The sequence below is a fragment of the Pelecanus crispus genome, chromosome 4 (assembly GCF_030463565.1).
Source record: "Pelecanus crispus isolate bPelCri1 chromosome 4, bPelCri1.pri, whole genome shotgun sequence".
Classification (NCBI taxonomy): Eukaryota; Metazoa; Chordata; class Aves; order Pelecaniformes; family Pelecanidae; genus Pelecanus; species Pelecanus crispus.
Window position 1 is genome coordinate 85,757,881 of NC_134646.1, and position 18,966 is coordinate 85,776,846.

An 18,966-nucleotide genomic window follows, 5' to 3' on the forward strand; every position below is an offset into this window, starting at 1 on the left:
TTTCCTTTCCTTTCCTTTCCTTTCCTTTCCTTTCCTTTTCCTTTCCTTTCTTTCCTTCCTTTCCTTTCCTTTCCTTTCCTTTCCTTTCCTTTCCTTTCCTTTCCTTTCCTTTCCTTTCCTTTCCTTTCCTTTTCCTTTCCTTTCCTTTCCTTTCCTTTCCTTTCCTTTCCTTTCCTTTTTCTCCTTTCCTTTCTTCTCCTTTCCTTTCCCCTTTCCTTTCCCCTTTCCTTTCCCCTTTCCTTTCCCCTTTCCTTTCCCCTTTTCCCCTTTCCTTCTTTCCCCTTTCCTCCTTTCCCCTTTCCTCCTTTCCCCTTTCCCCTTTCCTCTCCTTTCTCCTCTCCTTTTTCCTCTCCTTTTTCCTCTCCTCTCCTCTCCTCTCCTTTTTTCCCTTTTCAATTTTTTCTTTTCTCTTTTTATTTTTTTTTTTTTGAGGTGAGGTAGCGTAAGATGAAAATATATGTGTAAACAATTCTGAAGACACAGGGAGCTGAGAGCTGAGCTCCTTACTGTAGCTAGTGGTGAACTGAGTCCAGTTCCTCACACACTGTGATGGCGGAGGACACAAAAGACCCGATGCAACTTTAAATAATCTTTTCCTTCTAAACCCACTAGCTTTTTTCAACAACGTAAGGTTAAGATGTATCGTGTTGTTCGTTTTGAGTACCTTTTGGATGTGTGCCCAAGAGAACCGCAGACCATAAAGCAGCTGTTCTTACACCATCACACTGAAGATTGTATTTTCCCTTGTAAAAGCACAGGTTCGGATCAAGTCTGAGATCAATTTTCAAAAGCCGCCAACCTTGATACAGAGCTCAACCTGGAGAGGTAACCTGCTAGCAAAAGCACATCCCAGTTCCAAAGAGGCTGTTAGCCATCATCGTGTCATGATAAAAGGGAATGAAAATCACCATATTACCTGCAGATGCAGCGCACTTTGCAGATGCTAGAGCTGCTATTTAAAGAGGATATAAGCACGTGTGCCAGAGTAAAACCAATACTACACATTAAAGGCTTGGTGCTGCTCTTACCTTAGCAGAGGTTTAGCGTTAAGTGCAACGCGATGCGTGTTGGAGTGTGTTTGACAGCGTGGGGAATCCTCCAGTGTGCGTTTGTGGTGATGCAGAGGCTGCTGTGTGTGGTTTGTGACCTCTTTTTATATATTTTCATAGTTTTGATCCTGAATTTCATAAATGGATGCAAAGGGCCTTCACTACCTAATGATAATTTTTGGAGGGAAGGAGAAGATACTTTGCATGTGAAAGGGAATGGGATGTTGGAGAAGGGAGACTGTCTTTGGCAGTTTTTGTCATGCACTGAGAATGCTAATTAAACAGCTAAAGACAGTGAGGAAACCGAGGCTCAGGAATTTAGGGATCCAGACAAACATTGCAACGCCTCACTCTCATCAGGCTAATTTGCACTAGAAAGCTTTGCAGAGTTGGTATTTGGTAGGCTTCCATAAGCGTGTGCATTCCAGCCTACTGCTCCAGGGCACGATGTCTGGGACAGGATGTGCTCGGGATATTTGGGGATGAACAGGGGTCCTGGGCTCCAGGCAGCTGCACCAGGAGGTCCTGAGTTGAGGTCACTTGGAAGAGACCTGCTTCTGGTAGGACAAAAGAAACAGGTGATTCTGCTCATCTTTTTGGAGGATTTTGTTATGCCTCAGCTTGTTTTGTTTTCCTCTTTTTGGAGGAAAATTCTATTGGGTGGACATCATCCATCCAGTTCTGTTTAGTTAAAAAGTCTCTTCCTTTGGGAATGTTTCCATGTTCTAATAATAATCCTCACCTTTCTCAAATCTCCGTTTAAGCCTATAGCGTGTGTATGTATGTAGTTTATTTTTTTTTAAGCTGGGTAACCCACTGTGCACAATGCAAGACCAAACTATTGTTTTTTACAATAGCATTAATACAGAAAAAAGGCAGAATTCTCAGACCTACTTCTTGCGTATCTCCAAAGTGGGGGGATATGAGTGAACTTGATTGAGTTGGCGATTCTACTTTTTGCAGTTACAAAACAGGTTTAAGGAGAGTGCGCTGTGTTCACGTTTGGGATGGGGTAAGCACTTTCACGCTATGGTTATGGTAGTATAATGAAAGAATTTAAATTGAGCACTATAACTCAGTCTGGTTTCACTGTGTACCCAAAACCTCTAATTCTGTCTACCCATTTTGTTACCTCCAGCCACAAACAGTTCTGGTTCCAGAACAGATGCAGAATCATAGAATCAGAGAATGCTTTGGGTTGGAAGGGCCCTTCAGAGCCCACCCAGCCCAACCCTGCAGTGCCAGGGACAGCTTTAACCAGAGCAGGGTGCTCAGAGCCCCGTCCAACCTGGCCTGGGATGTTCCCAGGGATGGGGCCTCCACCGCCTCTCTGGGCAACCTCTGCCAGTGCCTCACCACCCTCACTGTAAAACATTTCTTCCTTATATCCAGTCTAAATCTATTCTTCTTTAGTTTAAATCCATTGTTCCTTGTCCTGTCACAACAGGCCTTGTTAAAAAGATTGTCCCCATCCTTCCTATGGGCCCCCTTTCAGTACTGGAAGGCTGCACTAAGGTCTCCCCGCAGCCCCCTCCTCTCCAGGCTCAACACCCCCAACTCCCCCAGCCTGGCCCCGCAGCAGAGGGGCTCCAGCCCTCGGGGCATTTTTGTGGCCTCCTCTGGACCCGCTCCAACAGGTCCATGCCCTTCTTGTGCTGAGGATGCCCTTCTTGTGCTGAGGATGTCCTTCTTGTGCTGAGGGTATTTTAGGTTCCTGAAAGGCTCGCTTTTTCCCTCCTTTGTGAATTTCTTACTTTTTTAAGGGCTGAATCTCTTCTGCCCTTGAGGGCAATTATCTTGCTTGTCATGCTCCATTGAATACAGAGGGTGTCTAGACTCAGGTAAGCTATCTGGGAGTTGGGTACCTGCTCTGAACTTTGAGATGATCCCTTCTGTGTCTCAGCCACATGCTTTTCTACCTTCACATTGTCCCCTTTTCAAATTGCTAGAAGTTTTTTGAAAAGGTTGGTAGGGTTGGAGACACAAAGTGGTCAGCTGGTGTAACTTAATTTTTGCAGACACCTTTTGATGAGGTTCTTCTAAGAAGGTGAGACCTGGGGAAAAAAGAGCAAAATCCAAGTGGCCCATTTTTATCCTGGAGACAGCCGTCAAGATCAGAGTGCCTCAAGCAGTTCTGGACCCCAGACTGAACCTCAGCAAATGAGGGAGGTTTGGTGTCCTTCTATGGGGTCTAATAAACGTAGGTCTGAACTTCATGGTCTTCAGGAATGGCTCAGTGGCTGTCCAAGGAAGGGAATGCCCTTTGGGAGTTTGAATTATGTGATAGCGATGCTTCAGTAGACCTTCTGTCATGCATTTTGTGAAGTCTACGTGAGCTCTCTTTCCCTGGAGAAGTCTCTTGGCAAAACAGATATGAACACCTGGGGGCACGGGAAGCACTTCTCGGAGCAGAAAAGCTGCTTTGGTGACTGAGCTACTTGCTGTGCTCTGCGTATCTGCTCTTGTGCTTTGAAATACTTTGTATATATGGGTAACTAAAAGCTGTTTGGTTTAATTCGATGATTTAGGTGGCAAATTAAGATCTAGAAAGGGTTTGATGAGAAAGCAGCCGTTTACGGAGAGCTCCTTCCCGCTGACAGATGGCTGCATCTTTCAGGCCCAGGGTTCTCGGGGAACAAATAAATTGCTGTTTGTCTTGGAGCTCTCTGGCAAATGAAAAAAAAGTAGATAAATGAGTGTCTAATGAGAATGGAGGTTAATCCCATGGAAAATGCTGGGAAATGTGATAATATTTTTTTTTTCTACATCCTTTTTTTAATTCCTGTGTGTAACATCATTGCATCCTACTGGTGGCTGTGTTTTGAGGAAGGATGAAATGATCCCTCTGAGTGGGGGAAACCAAGCACAGCGATATCAAGTATAATTAGTCTCGGTGACAGTCCTCTCTTACTCATTTATTTTCTTCAATAAAGCAAATTCTTAACACAATTAAAAACTTCCTTGTCTTTTAGAGGTCCTTAAGCATTAATCCTCAAGGGATGCATAACTGAGTTCTGGATTATGTTGTAGCCGTCCTCTGCAGTCTGTGAACTCTCAAAATCAAGCGTGTGCTTGTGCGAGGCATGCGGCAGGGGCAGCTGGAAGCCGGTTGCTCCAGTTTTATCTTTCGTGGGTTCTGGTAGAATAATTATCTGCATCAAACTTACCTACCAATTTGACTTGCTTTCTGAGCGCATATGATATTGAAACAAGGCACCGACCTTCTGTCAATACTGCATGTAACCTCTGAAGAGGAGGTTTTCTTGTGTGCTAATTCACATAATTACTGGCTTTCTAATGAAATAATTTTTTTGGCAGTGGTAAACTTGCAAACTTTTCCAATAAGCAGGAAATGTGTCATTTCAGAGGTCAAGCCCAACAAGTCCTGTCGCTGAGACCATGAGAAACCCCTCAGTGGGTGTCATGGCTATTTTTGAAATGTGTGAGGTTAAAATGATTGGAATAATACTTTTAATTGCTCTGTAATTAAGGTCCATCGGGAGAAGCAGTAGGGACCAGCAGATATTTTGATAAGGCTAACTTATCCCATCTGACATTAACCTGGACAGACTGTTAACACTCTGTGGGAAGCTCTTCATGGAGAAAGCTGTGGATCCAATAATAATTCCAAGCAAAAGTGAAATAAGAATTAAACTGAGCTCAGAGGGGCTGTGTGTTATCTGCTTTTGCTTTATCTCATTGTTCAAAGCATAAATCTGCAGAGCGCTGAGCATCTTGCATTCCCATATTTGGGTTTAAAATGGAAGCAGGATTAGATGTATGTTATTTATATGAACGATACCTTCTTACTCAGCAGATTGACTGTCTGTGTTTATTCAGTGTCACATCTGCTGGCTCTACTTGAACAAAAAGTTTCTGGCTCCTGTTGTCTGTCACTGTAGATCCAATACAATAGGGCCAGCTGGAGTCAAGTCTGCCGTATGTATCATCCGTAGAGTAGTGAGACAAAATCGGAAACTGTTGAGTCGCTGATGGCAGAGCACAGCTGGATTTCCGTATCCCACGTCAAATTTGTGGTGCTGGTGGCCAGGAGACTCTTGCTTTGGATCATGTGCCAGTAAGTCATTGTTGGTCTGAACTTGAAACCAGTGAAACTCGCAGGCACACAGTGGATCTAATGCTGCCTTGAAACCCCGGTACAAGCCCCGTACGAGCAAAGTGAGATGCGAACTGTTCCAGCGTGCCCTGTCCCATCAGTGGATTTTCTCTTAAAAGCCTTGCATGCAAAACTTGACTCTTTTTCTGTTGATTCTGTAACAGTAATGTTGTAGTGCTACTGGCATAATGACTGTTATTACGGTCTGTATGTGCACATATGGGTTTCTGGAGGCAGCTCTAAGCCATGTGTAGGCATCAGTTGAGATCCAAGAGAAGACAAGGCACAGATCTTTCAGACAGAAACAGTGTGCCCTTGAGCAAGGAGGACAAGGTGGAAAATCAGTGCAAGAGCTCACATGCTGGAAGGAGGTGTCTGACACGTGTACATGTGTGCAGTCATCTATGGGACACAACACAGTTGTCTGTCCCACCGGGGTGCTGGAGTGATGGCCGTCAGGGACTTGGGGTGTCAGCAAAGGATTGCTGAAGGTGGCCATCCGCTCAGCGTGATGTGGGCTACTGTCCTGCTGGCATCTCTGGTTTTGTTCTTTCTTCTCCTTTCTTTGGCATGCCAAACTAAGCCCCTAATAACGTGATCCTTCAGCAGCTCTTTCTACAAAGACTGAAACATTCTGCTGATGCAGTCCTGCAAGTATACTCCAGGCAATGACCTTCTGAGTCAAGGGCTCTTGGCCTGAGTCGGGGCGGAACAGGTTACGTTAGCTCTTTGCACTAAAACCTGTGGGTTAAATCTAAGCCGGTTCATTCAAACTGAGTCAGGTGGTGGGTTTTGGCCGTGCAGCCAGCTGATGTGGCTTGTGCCATGCAGCTGAGCACTCTTCCTCTCCAAAAAGTGCCTGCTGGCAGCTGTCCTGGCCCATGGTAACTCCCCAGCTGTGACCGGGAATCACTTGGCAGAGGGCCGGATGGTCTGGATCAAAACTGTGCCAGAGATCATGCTGATGCAGGCTCATGCCCAAGCTCCGACTTGTTTAACAGCACAGCCGAAACCATAAAACCCAGGCTCACGGAGCAGTGGTGGCCCATTGCATACCTCTCATGGGCTTAGTGAACTGAGCTGTAGTTCAAAACCTGGATGTTTTCCAGCTGCGTTCAGCACGAGGCAAGGATTGAGCCTTTTTCCAAAGACCACTTGTTGTTGGGTCGCGTTTCCCAGGTGGACGTGGCTTAGGCTGCTGCGGTGGAGCACCAAGTGCGGAGTTTGTGCTTCTGAATCGCTGAGCGCGGTAGATCCCTGGCACTGCTTCTGGGCTTAGGTTTGTAAGAACATCTCCGGGTGCAGATGGTCTGTCTAGCACCCTATTGTGAGAGCTGAGACCCCATCATCCACCACTAGAAGTGCTTTAGTTTTTATGAGACAAGGGGTATGAAAGAAATTATACACACTAGTAAAAACTGTGGTTGCATTTTTTTTTTTTTTTAAGTGACGCTGTAAAAACTCAAGTGACACTTCTTCCTACAGATAGCGGTAGAGAAATCAAGCAACAATAAATATTGAAACAGTAGCACAACCTTGCAGACAGACCTCTTTTTTCCCTGTTAAAATGGAAATGAAGTGTAATCTTAGACATTATCTACTATCATAATAATGCTGTATCCTGCTAAAAGCCAGGGAGTGGAGCTGGTTGGCATTTGGAGCTGTCGCACGCTGTAAAGTTATTTCCTATTTTTCAGAGGCTCTGGTTAAAAGAGCGTGCTTGACTTTTCGCGATGGTATAAAAGGCAACTGTGTACTTTCATGAACAAAATTTTGAGGCTGTGTGTCGTTCGGTAAAACTACCTGAACACTTCCAAGCCATGTGAAAGGCGTCTTCTTGATGTGGTCCTTGCATTTAACACTTTTGTTTGCTTTCTGTACAACTCTTTTGTCAACCTCGGGAACCATCAGCAGTGTTGGTCTCGGACTCTTTTCTTTGAGCAAGTTCCCCTCTCTCCCCATGGAGCTGAAAGAGGAAATTCATGAAGACTGCAATTTTTAAAAGCAAAATCGGGCTTTTTTGTTTTCTATTTGTTACCATACTAAACAAGATGGGATCTGGCCAGGGTTGTTATAGTAACTACTAAGATTTCCTCAAGAGAAGGAGGAAAAAAATAGAACACAGACCCATTCATCTATTACTTCCAGTTTTTCATTCAGAGTTACATGCTGTTCTGTGTAGATAATTTGCAAGACACACAGTGTAGGTAATTTCAGTGACAAAAACACATACCAATAATGAGCACAAATGGCTCTCCAGAATGTTGTGCTGGCAGTCCTGGGTTATTTTCTAGCTTTGGAGGCAAGAAGGGTTGTCTTCCCTGGATCTGCAGTCATTAGTCACTCAGCTGTCTAGCTTTTCACCTCTGGATTATGGGGCTATCGAAAATATTATACAATTATTTTATTGATACTCATGCTAGGTAAGAGCTTTTTCCTAATACAATGTTTTTAAACAACCATGAGGCCGATAGGGTGAGGAGCTGTCAAGAACAACTTCAAGAAGCTCAAGTGCTGTTGTGATCTTGTATGATTGCTTTTCTTCACAGGTTGGAAATGCCTGAAACAGCCTAAAAATCCTATTTCTTTCTCGTGCCTGCAGTGCTTCATAGTTTTCCAGTGATCAGCCAACATTCTTAACTGGTCTTTCTCGCAGTTGGTCATTCCAGCTACAGAGCCCTGAGGGTCTTGCATAAATCTGAGCCTGCCCAGAGGGCATGGCCACACGGTCGTGCTGTTGGATTTCATCCCGTGTGCCTGTTTCTCAAGGTCAGTTTTTCTTCTGAGTGAGATCTTCAGCCCTTCCGGAGGAGGCGTGCATCACCCAGTGCTGCATCACCACCAAATACCATCCTCATTCATAACTCTTTCTTTTCGTCCAATGGCAAGAGGACTTGGCTGAAATAATAAGGACTCATTTCTCTGGGATTTTAGATAGGTGTGGAAAAGTTTGACCAATGACTGGCCTTATCCATTGAAATATTCAGGACATACTTACTTACACTTCTAAAGAATGCAAGCTCCTTCCAGGAAAGGACTCACCTATTCACTCTATCACTTGCATATTATTTTTTATTAAGATAAGTTTAAATTTTAAGACAGATTTAGCATATGTATACATAAGGGAAGGGGGCTAAGAGTTAAGACTAATTTTTGTTGCTATATACAGCTTGTCTGTTATTTCTTCTTGGATGATGGCAGTTTGGTTCAAGCAAGCAGCTGGAAGAGAAATCCACTGAAGATCACTAAATCCGCAGAAACCTCACCTGCCTTGGCTGAAAGCAGTGGGAGGCTGGGAAGGTGCTTAGGGGAGACATTATTTCTGCTTGCTGCCGCCTTCTTGCTTTTCCCTGTGCGCCTGCTTGTGGCCACTGTTGGATGAAGTTTGAGTTGGGTGGATGTTTTTTTCTGAACCAGTAATGAAAGCTTTTCTATATTAAGTCATTCTCTGATTTTGGGGATAAGGCCATGTCCATGGCCAGCTTTTTAGTTGAAATGGGTGATTGCGTAGCCTTTGAAGAAGGGGGAAGATCCTTGAACACACTCAATCATCCTTCATCTTCGATACTCTTTGTAAAATCTGTAAAAACAGATGAATATAGTTTTCTGATCTTCCTCATTGCCCAGTAAAATGGGAACAGAAGAGCAAAGGAAAGTGCTTGCATCTAGCACTAAAATAGAGTCCAGTTTTGGCCTTGACCATCTTTCTCTGAGATCCTTCATGCTGTCAATGTAGCCTAGTCCCCTTCAGGATGGGGAATGAACGTGCCAGCAGTCGAGGATGATGCCAAAATCTGCGAGTGGATCTAAGTCCCATCTGCTAAGAGGAATCCAGAGCAGCTCTGGGAAGTCCCAAGCAAGTGTGAGAAGAACGATCGGCAGCTTTTTCTGCAGGGGCATGTGAGGCATGGAGCATGGGACAGACTGAGTCAAAGAGGGAGCCAATTTCAGGGCAACACACCCAGAAATACGGCAGAAACCAAAAAATTTGTCACTTGTTATGTGTGTGCAGTGACACAGGGCTGCGAACTTCAGGCTGGTAGCACTGACCTTGACATTAGCACCCAACACGAACGAGCCCCGTCTCTGAGCCCAGGTTTTGCCAAGAATATAAAGTTTTTTGCAGAATTTGTTCCTATCTGATGCTAAGCCTCATTTGGTGTCTTTGTACAGTCTCTCCACTTCTGCTGAGTGGCTGCTAATCAATTTGAGAATATATAAAATATATAAAATATATAAAATATATAAAATATATAAAATATATAAAATATATAAAATATATAAAATATATAAAATACCAGGGCTGGAAGTAATGTGGCACTGATGGCATGAGCTCAGCCAGTGTAAAAATGGTCGTGGATCCAATCCCAAGCCGCTTGCTCTGCAAAGTGAAGGAATTGCCACTATTCCATATGTCCTGTGTGTTGAATGTTTTAAGGACAATAGTCATTCATTAATTGCGGCTTTCAGGTTGTCGTAACTGCTGGCGCTTCCAAGGAAACAACAAAGTACTCTTTGATGTTTGCATGAAAGGGAGAAAAGTAGTTTCCCTGCAACCGATCCCATGGACGTGAGCTGGTAATGAGCTCGGGGACGCTCGCCTTATTTACAGGAGGGTTGTGAGAACGGAGCTTGCGGTGATGACGAGGAGCCTTGACATGATTACACTAAAACCACGGGGCTTTAGATGAGCCACCATCACACTACATGTTGTTTTAGACAACATATTCTGGATTTATGAAGTGTCCTCTGGCACTAATATAAGAAAAGCTGCCAAAACAACAGAGCTGGTGCAGAAATGTCAAATCCAAGGCGATGTTACTCATCTGGATGACAGATAACCTGCAGGAGGCTTTTGAAAACGTTTAGCTGAGTGATTTGTTTGGCTTCAAATATTCAGGAGCCCTTACTTGGTGATCTGGTGCTTTCTGCAGAGTTGGATAAGCAGATTTAACCCCACCGAAGCCGCTCTTTATGTCCTGACTTGTTCCTCTTTAGCTTGGACTAATCAAAGAATCTTTCTACCTGTCTACTTCTGCCCTGTGGGTTTTTTTATTTCAAGAAATGTATATTATATAGAGTGTATATCTATACTTTATATAATATAGTGTGTATATATATACACACAATATGTATCTCTTGAAATTATTATATATATAGTTCTTGAAAGTATTATGTGTATATCTAAACTTTGCTTCAACTGCAGAACACATTTTATATTTCTATATATATGAATAACTGTTCTGGGAGTAAATTGATGATTCTGACAGGGTGGTAGCATGGCTTAATGCTCCTGTGATCCCTTGAACACATGAAGTGTATTTATTCTTCTATTTTATCACAATGCGAGGAATATCTTTATTTACACATGCATGCATTTGAATCGCTAGTGATAGTTGGATTCTAACTTTAACTGCACTCATGACTGACTTTGGTAACTTTAGAGAGAACATAACTGGTTGCGAAAACCCCATCTGAATGAGTGTGTACCAGGCACCGTAAAAAAGCAGCGCAGGTCCGCGGTTCAGCGTAGTGGCACCGTGAGATCCATCTGAAGCATATGAAAGTGTCATGGTATTTCAGATAAATTAACTCGACTTGGACGTCAATGCGCAGTTACGAAGTCTAGTCTAGTCTACTACTTTTAGTCTAGTCTACCCTTGATTGGCTTAGAGTAGACTTGGTAGTGTAGGTTAATGGTTGGACTGGATGATCTTAAAGGTCTTTTCCAACCTAAACAATTCTAGGATTCTATGAAGCAGTGCTGTTACGTTTCCTCGCGTGCCATTAAATGCCAGGTCCAGTGGAGCTGCTTTTCTTTATATGGCTGTGCTGAGATCGAGCTAAAACTTGCTGCGTTGGAACTTTTTAGTGGGCACTGAGTTGTTAGTGGTGATGTTTAAGATGTGCAGGCTTCTACCCTGCTCTTCCCTTCAGCTGTACATCCCCGGTACATGTACGGGAGAGGGCAATGGGAGCAACGTCAGGTCTTCAAATTAAGCGGTTTCCCAGTTGACATCACTGGGAGATATTAATGTGAGAGTTGGAGTGATACCAATGTCTTATCCACACTGCACCTGAATGTGTCCATTTTGTCTTAAACTATTTTCTGCCTTTAAGTGAGAACTCATTCATCTCCAAGGTTTATCAAATCTCTGGTACTACACTGAAGACTCTCAAGCTTTTATGATGTCTTCTATAGATGCATTGCGAGGGGGAGTTTTTTGTATCTTCCCTTTTGTTTCTTCCTCTGTATCACTTCTGTAGACAGCAGGGCCGTGCCAACCATCAAAACAAGTGTCCATGCATCCTTTGGGGGTTTTTTTCTTATATCATATGTGTAAAAGGACCCATCATAAGGTTTGCACAAAAGAAGGTATAATTCTATAACTGGAACGCATTGCCTTCAATAAAATGATTCAGCAGGACAAGCGTTGCAGACCATGCTACTCTTTTATTTGCAGAGTCGTCTGAAGGAGGCTGTGCAGTTGTTGGAGGATTACAAGCATGGGACCTTGCCCCCAGGAGTCACCAACAAAGAGGTAAGAGAAAAAAGCCTTTGGTTAAATTTCTGCTTCTTCCTGCAGTCTAACGGAGGGAGGATGAGGTGGCATTTTAGGCTGTGTCTACAGTCAAACGCATTTCTGCAAGGCTTTTTCGGTATTTCTACTGGTAAAATCCCGTACCGGCGCTGTTCAGTTGATCACTGACTTCTGCAATGTTGCTTCTGGTCCCTTGCAGCTCAACTGAGTTATAGCTGCAGTTATAGTGAATTTGGGTTGTTCTGAAGTTCCCACATTATAAATGTTGCCAAGCAGAAGTGATAGCAAGGGGCTTGCAATACAAACATACAAGGTTTTTATTTAGAATAAGTAGAAAGTCTGGGGTTTCGGGCTTGCAGAGTTATCAATTACCTTTTGGCCAACACTATTGCTTCCCTTTCCATTGCAAAGTGTGCTCATACAATTAAAAAAAAAAAAAGTAATTTTCTTTTTTTAGCTGAAGGAAACCTTGCTGTCAGTCCTGTAGGTTCTTGTACCACCAATGGTGATGCATCAGCCCCCTCTCCTACTGTGTTCCTGTTGGTTATAATAATTGCAGTTTCTTCACTGAAATAAATGTTGTTTGGGCTACATATAACCCCCTGGATGTCCTCCTGTTGTAGATGATACCATCAGTAGTGGTACTTTTTGCTGGGTGATGTTCCTACTGTTGGGATGGAAGCTGAAGGAGGTTGTGGAAACCCCACTGATGTGAAGGTCTTAGCAGGGTTTAGGCAGTTGCCAATAAAAGGGTCGTTTTTGGTAGAACTTGATTCTGCTTTGCGATGGGCTGGGTGATCTCTCCCAGACCCTGTCAGTCCCGTTTTCTAGACTTTTGTCTGATATTTATCTATATGAATGCATAAAATTGTGAAAGCAGAGATGAATATTGCAGAGGGGCTGGACTGCTTTCTGAGCCTTTTACCTCCAAATCAGTAGCATGAAACAAAAATCCCCCATTTTTTCCTGTGGGTATTATCTCAAACTCTTTTCCTTATCTGTCCATGTGCAGATACCTGACCATAACACCGACACAGGGGCTTTTTTGCAGTGCGTGTTTGTGCATCTAGCACAAAAGACTTCAGTCCTATGTAATTTAGTGTAATATAAAGAAGAGCATGAAATGATTGGCAGACCTGCTTCAGGAGCTATAAGAAGCGGTCGTGCCAAAGGACCAGCGCACCTCCCAAGAAAATAGTGATGGAAATGGTAGAGAGCTCTTCTCCCACACCCTGTAGGTCAAATAACCCCTTTATTTTTTTCCCCCCATTTACCTGCAATAATTTCTTCTCATGAAAGACAAGTACAGCAGGTAAATGAAGAAAATTGAGATTTGTATTCACTTTTGAAAGTGGCTACTTGTGTGGTAGGTGCTGTGTTGGGAAAGAGGCATGGTTTCAACAAAAAATAAATGGGAAATACCCCCTCCCTGCCTGATGTGTGGTACGAGGCATTGCTCTCCTGGTCTTTTGATGTCACTGCAGTCTTTCAACCATAATCTGATGGTAAGAAAAAAGAAACCGGGGTTGAGGAAAGGAGAGAAGCAAAGAATGATGCAGAAGCAGATGACTCAGTTCCCATCTGCCTTCAGGCAGATGAAATACAAGTCATTCGCTGTGGCAAACCACGCAGACTTTTGACCTACATTTTGGGTGTGCGTAGTGACAAACCTAGGATATACCCAGAGTTCATTCAGAATTGCATTTAGAGAGAGCAAACAAAATTATTGCACTTCTTGTTTCCCTCAGTCTTGACAACGTATGCAGGAGGTGAACCTTACTATGCAAGTTGGAGGGTTTTGAGTGTAAAATAAAGGTATGGGGCGGAGGAGGAAAGAGAAAATGATGCCAAAAATGCCTTTCCTAGAGAAATGTTAGCACATCAGTGTAAAAAATATTTTTTATAGTGAAATCTTGACACAGTTCACTTTGATCACAGTGTCAGTTATGTTAGAGGGGTTTATGTAGTTTTGCTGACTGCAGGATAAAGTAACTCTCCCAGGAGGAGCCTGGGGTGGAGTTGCAGCATGTGCTTGTTATTGTGTTTAACGATGCTTTGCTGCATTAATGAAACCAAACCACAGGGAGAGGTGAGTAAGCCCTGGGTAGATGCCACCCAAGGCTGTGAGACTTGAATGTTCACCCATGATACTGCAACCCCTCTAAAAAGGGTAAAGATGGAAGGCGCTTGAACGTAGATGACAATCTGTGCTCGGGCTGCAGCGGGACAGGAGCAACCACAATTATGAAGCAGCTGAAGCTGCTTTGTTAACCTGGAGAAAGGCTCCATGAAGCCAGCAGGTCCTGCTTCACTCCTGGAGCTGGCTGGTTGTAATGAAATGGGAAGGTGGGCTTGCAGGGGTAAACTGGGCAATAAAAGCATCAAATGCTGTTTCACACTCTTGCGATCCCTTTGGGTGAAGGTGAATGGGAACTTCTGACTGGGTTAATTGGGAGCTTCCCAGCGTGGCATGGTGGGCTGGCCAGCTCTTGGGCCATGATGGTGATATTCCTCAAGGGACACCTGAAAACCCTGAGTTCCTTTTGTCTGAATGCTCTTTTCTTCCAAGTGTGCTCTTGACTGGACTTGAATAAACTACGTGCTTGCGTATGGTTGCAGTGAAGCAGGTGAAAATCTTCCTAATGTGGTTGTTGGTCATCTTTTGTGAGAGCATCATTATTGCCAAATGGGTGAGTATCTTTATCCTCTCAAGCAGAGCTACCAATTTAGAAACAAACTTCTCCTGTAGAGGGGCATTACTTTGCAGTTTTAAGCTGTGGAATTGAAAACTGCAATTAATCATTGCAGTCATGGATATTCTTATGTGCTTTTCTCTTTGCATCAGAGGTGATCTTTGTAGTCTTTTATTGGCATTAGTTGCTTCCATCCCCTGGGGCATCTTCTTGTCATGCAGCTCACATGGTATCATTCAGCCTTTGTGTTTACCGCTGTGCTGCGGTCACAAAATAACGCTGAACTTTCAGCTTTGGCAATGACAACCATTTCTACCAAAGAACTAAAAGGCCTAGGTGATCTGTATGAAAATGGGGTTTCATTGAATGCTGAGGTTGTGGTGACATCAGGCGTTGGGTACTTCTCATATTGATTAGCCAAATACTCTCCTTTCCTTCTCTGAGATGGAGAGGAAGCTCTAACAGTAAATCTGATGGAAACAGGGCTGTGGTTGCTGTCTCTGTGTGGAGGGTGTAGGGATGGACGCGGCTCTCGGTGTGTGCCATGAAACTTGCACTCTGAGCGTTGGTTGTTTTCTAACTCCCAGGGCAGAGGGGAAGGTGGAGGGGAGCGTGCGGGGAGATCTGGGTAGTTGGCAAGCTTGCCAGTGCTGAATTAAATACGTGTGCCAGATATATACAGCTGCAAGTGTCTCATTAATTACTGGTGCATTTGCAGAACATACGATGTGCCGGTTGATTGCTTTGGGGGAGGGGAAGCATCTCACTTGCATAGATACCACCCCAAATTTTCTACCGGTGAACCAAAGATGCCCAGAGAATACATTTCTGCTTTCCTTAAGCTAAGTTTTACCATTTTGATGGCTTTTCTGTGCACCCCTATCTGCAAGATGGACTCTGGCTACAAGACATTAACAATTTGCAGTTGTTCTAGTGCTAATTTGGGAAAGGGATTCGATGCAGCTCTGGAGAGGTGCCTGCCCACTGTGACTCGTGTGCATGGGTTGATGTTGGAATAAAAGACTGAGCCGTCTGATGCTTTACATAGCTGATAACTGAGTGTCACACACACCTCTGATGCACTGATGAAGTTGTCACATGCTGGCAGAAGACCAGCAGATGAGAGGCAATTTGATTTTTGACTGATTTTTTTTTTTTTACCCCTCTTTGAGTGTGAACAGAGCTAATCACCTCGTGTTCACCGTGGGCAAGAAGTGTGTACTGGAGTAGTGACTTGGCTCATCTGGTGTGGTAACGCAATTGTATCTGCAAGAGGCTGATTTCACTATTATTACTCATCATAAAGGCTGGGTAGAACTTCATGTGATGCTCAAGAGAGAAGCACTCAGCTTTATCTTCTTTGTTTAAGAGCTGATTCAGGTTTGGTTGCTAGAGCCCCTTAGAGATGCAATCGCTACCCTTATAACAGGCTCTTCAGGCATGGTTTGGGTATGGCACGTGCGTAGAAGAGATGCCTGAATGGTCTTCTAGGCTTCATATTCAGAATTAAAATCATGATCACCTTAGAAGCCTTTAAAAATAACAGTCTGGGCAGAGTTTTTAAGCATTAGCTTTCTAAGAACCCACCCCCCCCCCCTCCCCCAAATATCAGCTTTGAGATCAAGAAGACAAGTTGTTTTGACAGAGTTGTTTTACTAATCTCCTGACTGATCCACTTTTTTTGTACGGCGCATTTGACAGTGTTCAAATTCCTTTTTTTTCCCCTCATTCAGAAATTCGTGGTTCTCATGAAGGATGGCAGGCAGTAGCTGAAAGCATAACAACAGCTCAGCACAATCTATATTGCTTGCTGAAATGGTTTCACCACATGAAAAATGGAAAATATAAAAGCCTAAAGCTATGTAACGTCAAGTATCTCCTCCACACATATCTTCTTGACAGGGTTCTTGTAAAGCAAGTCTTTCTCTTCTGCATTTTCAGAGCAGATTTTTCAAAATGAGCTGAAATGGAACAATTATGGACTATCTAAAGAAAAAAAAAACCCTCTGAAGAGCCACAATCATCTAAAGAAAAAAAACTCTGAAGAGCCATAATCGTACTTTGCTCCAGTTCCCCATGACCATCTCTAAGCCACTTTCCAGAATAAATGCTGCTTCGCTCCAGTTACTTGCTATGAGATGATTCATGGACACCAACACTGCCAACGCCTACATCTCTTCCACTTTCAGGTCTCTCGCACTCATCCAGTAGCTCTTGTACTTGCTCTTCAACTGAAGTGATTTCACCGCTTGGGAAAATGACCATTAACTCAAGGTGGTAAAAAGCTATTTCTTGGGCGTCATTAGCAAAAATGAAGAATCGATCTCTTAACTGTCAATAGCTGCTAGACTGCTGATAGCTTTTTATTGAGGGAAACTATAGGGTTTTTTCCTACATTAGAAAAATGTTCTAAAAACACGATATTTATCATAGGTGTATCAATTACGTACTCAGCAAAACAGAGGATGAATAGCTGCTTGATGAGTATTTATGCAGTGCTACATATTGGAGCAAGAAAACCTGCTCCAGTCTCCGCTTCTTCAGCTTAGCTTATTTACCCAACTTTTTCTATGAATATTTAAGACCCAGACTCGTTTTTTATTAGATATGACGTTGAGTGTTTCACATTCCACTTACTAAAATCCCACCAAGCAAAACCATTCTGTGTAGTGGAAATAACCCGCACTGTAATTAAGCCCCTCTCTGTGACAGGCTCTTGGCGATTTCATAATTTTTCTCTAAAGAAAAAGATGTTATTGGTGATGCAACCATTTAGGGTCTCTTTCTGTTCTCTTGGTCCTTTGGGTTAGATATTTTAGCAGGATTGGAGAACATGCTTGGAGAACAAACTCCCTGAAGGCTTTGGGGAGGTTTGGTCTCCTGATGGGGGATTTTGGGTGGTTGCGTGTCTCTGCGTTGGGGGATTGAACTCCATGGGATCTGGAAGTGTTTGATGGAAGAAACAGCTGTTTCTTATAATGGTTTAGAAGTAGAAATTTTTGTTGTGAAAACTTCAAGGGAACTGGTGAGTTTAGTAAACTTCCTATTGCTTGGTTCTGTTTGGTGACCGCATCCATCAATGTCCTTCGTTTGGCTCCTTCTGCAGAGGGTAGGTGCATTTGAAGTGCCGGCGTGTCATCTGATGGCGTGTATCCCCTTTCACCTCCTGGTCCTGGAGGAAGCTACAAAGTAGTAGGATCCTTAGAAAGGGGGGAAAAAAAGGAAATGTGTAGGATTCATGCTGATGGGAGAAACTGGTTCGGTTGTCATTTTTGTCCCGTCTTTCCCAGCTCCGTAGGTACTGTTGTTGTATTACTGCCCTTCTATGAGGGTTTCTTCGTCTCGTATGTTCTTTGCACTCTGTGCTCCTCGTTTAAGTGGCCTCTCATACTTAAGCAACCTTTTTAGCTTGCATTCCTTACAGACCGCTCCATGGCAAGAGAGAGATGTGTTAAAAGGCCCACTGCTGCAAGCCGTTTTGAAGGACGGTTTCCACCGGTGGCTCCCGGGCTTTGGCAGAATCCGGCCCTTCGCACGAAGCTCCGGTGGCTGGTGTGATCTGTGAGTGGGTAGGTGAAAATGACACACACAAGTGCACTGGGAGCCAATTTGCAGCAGAAGGTATAGACTGTAACATATCCAATTCTAAACAGGGCAGGCAATTCCCCAAACTGCCTCCTGGAGGGAATCTCCGCTGGAGTAAAAAGGTTTCATTTGAGGGAATACTTTCTCCTCTAAAAACAGAGGCGGTAAAATATCAGCCTGATAAACAAGGATGAAGAGCCAGCTTGCTTAAAAGCGGACGTTTTCTCTAGCTCGGGAGGGTCAGTGCTGAGGTTTAGCCTCAAACGAAAAGGCTGTACCCACTGCAGGGCGTCATGATGTGGCTTTTGTCCCTTATCCTCAGGCTTCTTTCACTAATTTGTAGGATTGCATCTGTGTCCTCTGCGTGTGCGAGTCCCTTTCCCAACCTGTCCAACAGACCAGCACAGATTGGGGGAACAGATTGATGCTGGCATGTCAGCAGTGGTAAAAGTTAAGAGAAGCAGCACTCGGCGGCTATCAGATACAGAGAGATTGAAATCGCTCCCGGTTTACGACACAGCTGCTTTTGACTGTGTGATTTTTGTGCTCAGTGCTGCAGAAATGTGCGTGGCAGAGGTGCCCTCTTTAAACATCGGTGAGCATCAGGTGCAGATGAAGATCTGCCTTGGAAGGACTGCAATAAGGTATCGGTGCTGGGGAGATTTCATTATGAACTTTAGGCTGCTCTCGTCTTTCCATTTTTCCCCTGCAATGCCTTATATTTTGATTTTCTTTGCTAGAATTCCCTGCAGTAATTCCGTGCTTGAACTACACTGCTGACATGCCCAGCCAAATGTGGCCTTTCCGTTGCGCGCTGAATGATTTTTGCCTTTGAAATTGGGGTAGAAACAGCTGCTATCGGCTTAATATCACTGCCTAGTAGCACTGCTCATCAGGCTGATGAGCAACTCTAGGATCAGAGCCCTGATGTGCCCCGTTTGTAGATTCATACTGCTCTGTCCTAAAAACTGAGTGTCTAA

General features: G+C 43.8%; 1 protein-coding gene across 1 annotated transcript in view; it reads left to right on the top strand.

Moving 5' to 3' along the window:
* SFXN5 (sideroflexin 5) overlaps window positions 1-18,966 on the top strand; it is a 106,699-nt gene that overhangs the window by 14,807 nt on the left and 72,926 nt on the right. The window contains 1 exon segment of the mRNA XM_075709044.1: window positions 11,631-11,708. Coding sequence (XP_075565159.1) covers window positions 11,631-11,708 — 78 coding nt within the window.